The sequence below is a fragment of the Oryzias melastigma genome, linkage group LG3 (genome assembly GCF_002922805.2).
Source record: "Oryzias melastigma strain HK-1 linkage group LG3, ASM292280v2, whole genome shotgun sequence".
Classification (NCBI taxonomy): domain Eukaryota; kingdom Metazoa; phylum Chordata; class Actinopteri; order Beloniformes; family Adrianichthyidae; genus Oryzias; species Oryzias melastigma.
The window spans coordinates 7,253,389-7,259,599 of record NC_050514.1 but is presented as its reverse complement, the minus strand read 5'-3'; the positions used below and the strand labels follow the sequence as shown (position 1 = coordinate 7,259,599).

Below are 6,211 nucleotides of genomic sequence, written 5' to 3'. Positions count from 1 at the left end.
CACATCAAACATCTGACTGCAGGGACAGGATGTGATGTTGTACAGGAGAGGGTGGGGCTTTACTGGCTCCTCTCAATGCGGAGGAGAAGCGGCTCTACTCCGAGCTCTCTCCGGGTGACCGAGCTTTTCACCCTATCTCTAAGGGAGTGTCCAGCCACCCTTCAGAGAAAACTCATTTCAGCCACTTGTAGTCACAGAAAGCTTCTTCACAAAAAACACACGAAAAAAAAAAAATCACTTTTAGAGCAATTCACTGTTTATTTCTTTGCAGAAAAACACATTAAAAAGACGACATGAAAGGCTAATAATGTGTGACTGCATATACACACATCAACAGGAAAAACTAAAAAAAAGCAGTAAAAATATTTAACAACAAGGAAGCAGACAAAAGCAAGGGTCTACACATGTGACGGCACGCCCAAAGACTAACAGAGGACATCAGTTTCATGGCAGGGAAAGACTCACATTTATGAAAACATTCCCCTTAAATCTAATCGCCACAATGACCATTTTTAATAAGAAGAGACACAAAAAGCTTCTTATCTATCTTATTTGATACGCAAAATATGTACTTCTTAATTCTTTCATCTTTCTGAAAAATTCCCATTTTAACCAGAAAAGCTTTTGTTTTCTTTAGCGTTTCATCCTGATGCATGAAGGTGCAGTGGGGTCAAAGAGGCCCTTCAAATGACATATACGAGAACAAAATAAAAAATAAAAACATATCAAACATTTCAAAACACCAACAAACATCACTCATTAAAAGAAAAAAATTCAGTTTGATCAGTTTGAGGTCTTCAATTCTGGGTCATGTGACCTTGGGTTTGTTCAGTCAGCAGTAGAAGTGGGAATCCAGTCTCTCACATATACATTTGTACAGTTTTGTAGGTTGATGAATACAGTGGAAGAGAAAAACTATTCAGTCAAAGACGATATAAAGACGAGAGATGATGCAGAAACAGATCTTCTTTGCCAGGGTTCACTGGACGGAAAACATCGGAGCAAATCTGCTTCACGGATGTTTCTATTTTCTGGGTAAAGATCATGTCATGGCTTGATTCCTGGGTTAAAGGTAGGAAGGGTGCTGCTGTGTTATCCAGCTGACACTGAGCTCCTGTTTTAACAAATATCTGCTGATCAAACATTCAAGACAGAAACACTGAGTTCAAGAAGCTGTCACTCCATCAAGTGTCATGTGATCATGGAGGCCACCAGCTGTAGTTTATCAAAATGAATCATGACATTCTACTTCTACACAACTGAGCAAACTTTTACAAGATAAAAAAGAGACATGGCTGGAAAATATGGTAAGAAAGTCTTGTATAAAAAAACTCATGTTTGCTTTTAAAACCTGAAGTCAAAGTTTTAGTTTTTTGTCTTCATATGGGCACAAAGGAACTTTTTGGTTTGCCGAACTGCAGTTTTCAGAAACAAAATTCCTCCATGTTGGAAGTATTTTTTTTTATTTCTGACTGTGGATAAAGTACATTTTAAAAATGACAAAATGTTTGACTAAAACAATTTTATTTTAATCTAGATTTTACAAAATAAATGTCATAGATTATAAAAGACATGATGTTGAAGCGCTTGGATCTAAAAGTTGTGCTTGGATGAAATAGTTCTCAGCATCAGAGGACTTTAGTGTTGAAGTGCAAAACTCATGCTGGCTTTTTTTCTCTCAGTGTCTAGATTGTGCATTAATGAAAGAACTATCTACTGCAGATACTAACACAAGTTACAGGAGAAAAATCTAAGCAAGAATGGCTCTCTAACTATTTATAAGATATTCTTAAACTAATGCAGAAGTGTTCCTCTATACCCACATAGAAAAAGAAGACACAAACGTCTTCCTTTCAGTGTGTGACGTTCACCTAATGCTGTAGTGGAACACAAGAGCACACATCCTTTCAGGAATTCAGCTTGGATGAACTGCGGCTTGTGTTCCACTGAGAATGTCAGATCCAAACCAAACCAAACACACAGACCCACAGAGTGCAGCAGACACATCTCCCAACAGCAGTTCTTTACAGCACATCTGTCACAAAGACAAAGAGCGAGGGCCAAATACTGTCAAGCATCAGCAAATTCCTGCAGCTACACATATAAAGAAGCCTTTAAAAGCTTTCCTCATCACATTTGTTCAAATAAAAAGCATCCGGAGGATCTTCTGGACGGAATCATGAAGGTGGTCCTGCTTCAGCTGCCCTGATGGCAGAGGGGGGTCGGTGCCGAGGTCCAATGTTTACGTCAGGTTCACATAAGGCCGTACGTGGAGTCTGGCACAGCCTCCTTCAACAAACTTCAGCTTGTTAGATAAAAGACGTTGAGTTTTGGGGAAAGGTTTGAGTCAAATCTTACTTTGAAGGAGGAATGTTGCTTCAAAGTATGTGCTGAAAATCTCATTTGATCAGACTGAGCATGATGGGATGTTTTTTGTTCATCAAGAGAGAGAAGAGTGTAAATGCTCTGTTGATGACTGCAGACTTTGAAGGTGAACATTTACCAGCCAGCTCTAGCATGGGTATTGGGCCGTGAGCGCGGCTGCGGTGGGCTCTGACCAGCTGAGGGCGGACTGTTGCATTTATACATGCTGCGGGTGTCGCGGGCTGCACGCCTTTTACCCTGCTCCTCCTTCATAAAAAGCTCCATCATGTGGATTTTCTCTTTGTGGATCTGCAGGCTGATGTCTTTGGGAATATCTGGGATCAGCCAGTCCACAAAGTCACTCATGAGCATCACCACGTTCTGCAAGACACACAATCAACAGACATTTCTGAGGAGCAGCAGCAGAAAGTTGAAGTAGTAAAATCAACTAACAACTTCTTAGATTTGACCAAACAAGCCACAGAACAGGAGGGAACTTGTCACAGTTGTCATAAGTCACAAGTTGTCACGGCTTTTGAAAAATGCGCTGCCTCAGGCAGCTGCAAGTAGAAGCGGCTCCTGGCGTTTTGCCTTATTTTCTTACTTTTTAATGTATTTTTGCTTCTGTACGTCTTTTTTTTGTGCTACTTTTGGCTCACTGCATCCACGCCGAGAGGACTTCCTCCTTTGTTTACACCTTCGATCAGCTGCTGGCTCTAAAACCATCATCCTCCACAATCGGAGTGAAGCCTCAACTGCTGGAGGAGCTTCGGAAAAGACGCCGTGGATGCAGGGCGGGTGTTTAACGGCGAATGATGAAGCAGCGTTTTAAACCCTGTGTTCCCGCGATCATCACGGGGAATGTCAGGTCCCTGGCCAATAAGATGGGCGAGCTGGAGGCGCTCACACGGACCCAGCGGGAGTACCGGGAGGCCAGTATCATCTGTTTCACCGAAACATGGCTCAACGGACTGATACCGGACTCTAACGTTTCTATCGCCGGCTTCCTCACGGTGCGAGCGGACCGAGACACCACCGCGTGCGGTATGAAGAGAGGGGTAGGGCTCATAATTTCTGCTGACCATCTTGGACAATCCCTCCCACCCTCTCTTTGAAACTGTGGACACACTGAGAAGCAGCTTCAGCTGTAGACTCTTGCAGCCCCGCTGCTCTAATGAGTGGTACAGGAAGTCATTCCTGCCATCTGCCATCCATCCATCCATCTTCCTCCGCTTCATCCGGGACCGGGTCGCGGGGGCAGCAGTCTGAGCAAAGATGCCCAGACCTCCCTCTCCCCGGCCACTTCCTCCAGCTCCTCTTGGGGGACCCCGAGGCGTTCCCAGGCCAGCCGGGAGACATAGTCTCTCCAGCGTGTCCTGGGTCATCCGCGGGGCCTCCGCCCAGTGCGACATGCCCGGAAAGCCTCACCAGGGAGGCGTCCAGGAGGCATCCGGACCACATGCCCGAGCCACCTCAACTGGCTCCTCTCAATGTAGAGGAGAAGCGGCTCTACTCCGAGCTCTCTCCGGGTGACCGAGCTCCTCACCCTATCTCTAAGGGAGCGCCCAGCCACCCTGCGGAGAAAACTCATTTCAGCCGCTTGTAGTCGGGATCTCTTTCTTTTGGTCACGACCCAGAGCTCATGACCATAGGTGAGTACTGGAACGAAGATCGACCGGTAAATTGAGAGCTTTGCTTTCTGGCTCAGCTCTCTTTTCACCACAACAGACCGGTGCAGCGACCGCATAATAGCGGATGCAGCTCCAATCCGCCTGTCGATCTCATGCTCCGATCTTCCATCACTCGTGAACAAGACCACAAGATATTTAAACTCCTCCACCTGAGGCAGGCGCCCTCCACCCACCGAGAGAGGACAAACTACCTTTCTCCGGTCGAGAACCATGGCCTCAGACTTAGCGGTGCTGACCCTCATCCCAGTTGCTTCACACTCGGCTGCAAACCGCTCCAATGCATGCTGGAGGTCCTGGCTCGATGGAGCCAGCAGAACAACATCATCTGCAAAGAGCAGAGAGGAAATCCTGTGGTCCCCAAACCAGACCCCCTCCGGCCCCTGGCTGCGCCTAGAAATTCTGTCCATAAAGACTATGAACAGAACAGGTGATAAAGGGCAGCCCTGCCGGAGTCCAACATGCATCGGGAACAGGTCTGACTTACTGCCGGCTATGTGGACCAAACTCCTGCTCCGGTCGTACAGAGACCGGACAGCCCCAAGTAAGGCTCCCCGGACCCCATACTCCCAGAGCACCCTCCACAGGACACCACGGGGAACGCGGTCGAACGCCTTCTCCAAATCCACAAAACACATATGGACTGAATGAGCGAACTACCACGAACCCTCCAGCACTTTTTGCATCTTTGTACATGTGTGTATATAGTCTTTTTCTGCTGCTATGTGTGTACATTTGTTTATATTTATATTTATTCTGCTGCTATGAAGTTGCATTTTATTGATCATTTGAATTTTGTATTGATCTTTTAGCAGTTTAATGGTGTTTTGTGCTTTTCATTATTATTAATTGCTGCTTCTACAACTGAATTTCCCTGCGGGGATAAATAAAGTTGATCTCATCTCATCTCTCATAATGTCTGGCTGCAACGTGTCAAACAACATTCAGCTCTAAGTTGGAATTGACCTTTTGTCTTAAGATGCTGCACAAAGAAAGCAAGAAAAAAGCAACCAACCCCAAAAAAGGAGGATGTATCTAAAGATGTTAAGCTTCCCTGAGAAAAAATGAAACATCTTCTACATAAGGTTGACTGCTTTTTATATTCAAACTCAATGGAATTAAGCAGAATGAATGAGATTCCACTAAGACATGGAGTCAAGCTTATTTTAAATAAGATGACTTCTTTCAAAATAGTTTGGCAGGGTTCCACTAAAGCAGGAGTCCCCCAAACTCTTTCTTGTGAGGGCCACATTACTTTTCTCTGTCGTGGGGCTGGGGTCAGTTTGTAGGTGAGCAAAAAAAAGTGTTAACGGTTCTGTCTGTGACTGATACAAACAGTGTTTTCTGTTAGTGATATTATCTGTGACTGATGCCAACAGTGTTTTCTGTTGGCAGTTCTGTCAGCGATTGATGCCAACAGTGTTTTCTGTTAGCTGTATCGCCTGTGATTGATGCTAACGGTGTTTTTTTTTTTTGTTAGCAGTTTTTGGGTCTTGTGTCTCATGCCAGATTTGGGGAAAAAAAGAATCGTGTCTCTGATATTCTTCAGGTGCCGGTCCAGATGTGGAGGTTGGCCGGATCCGGCCCGTGGGCTGTAGTCTGGGGACCCCTGCACTAAAGAGACAGCTCAAGGCTCCGCCTTCCATACCATCAGTTCATCGATCAACCAGTAACTTCATCAAAAGCCCTCAACTCTCTGCAAACTAAACCATAGGAATGGATGCTGGTGTGAGACCCAACAACAAATACTGATTTGATTTATATTTTTTGTCCTTTTTTTATTTTGCAATTAAAAAATCAAATATTTATATTTCTGAAAAGATTCATTGTTTACAGCATTGCTTCACACCTGCTCCAAATCTTTGTATAGTGCTGTGTGTGGGCTTGCATGTTGTGCATGACATGAATTATTTTGATCTGTTCCAAACCTGAAACACGATGACAAAGGCCAGGCGGACTGCTAGAATGGACCAGAACTCCTTGGAAAGCTCGTAGGGGGTTTTGGACCACGGTGGTTCCCTGTAGTCCTTATATCTGCAGGTCAAACACATGAACAGCTTAGTATTTTAAAGATGTGTGTAGTAATAGCCACTAGATCACATAAGTACTAGCTGAAATGAAAGTTAAATTGTAAATTTATCCACATTTCAACCGTGTAA

At 44.6% G+C, this 6,211-nt stretch overlaps 1 protein-coding gene across 3 annotated transcripts in view; it reads right to left on the bottom strand.

Annotated features, from left to right (window-relative positions):
* Nucleotides 1-234: 234 nt before the first annotated feature.
* ano1a (anoctamin 1, calcium activated chloride channel a) overlaps nucleotides 235-6,211 on the bottom strand; it is a 71,612-nt gene continuing 65,635 nt past the window's right edge. For all 3 annotated transcript variants that reach the window (XM_024295566.2, XM_024295564.2, XM_024295565.2), the window contains 2 exons: nucleotides 5,981-6,086; nucleotides 235-2,745 (listed from right to left, as the gene is read on the bottom strand). In XM_024295566.2, the coding sequence (XP_024151334.1) occupies nucleotides 2,500-2,745; nucleotides 5,981-6,086 (352 nt within the window). In that variant the 3' untranslated portion in view covers nucleotides 235-2,499. The remainder of the gene's footprint in view (nucleotides 2,746-5,980; nucleotides 6,087-6,211) is intronic.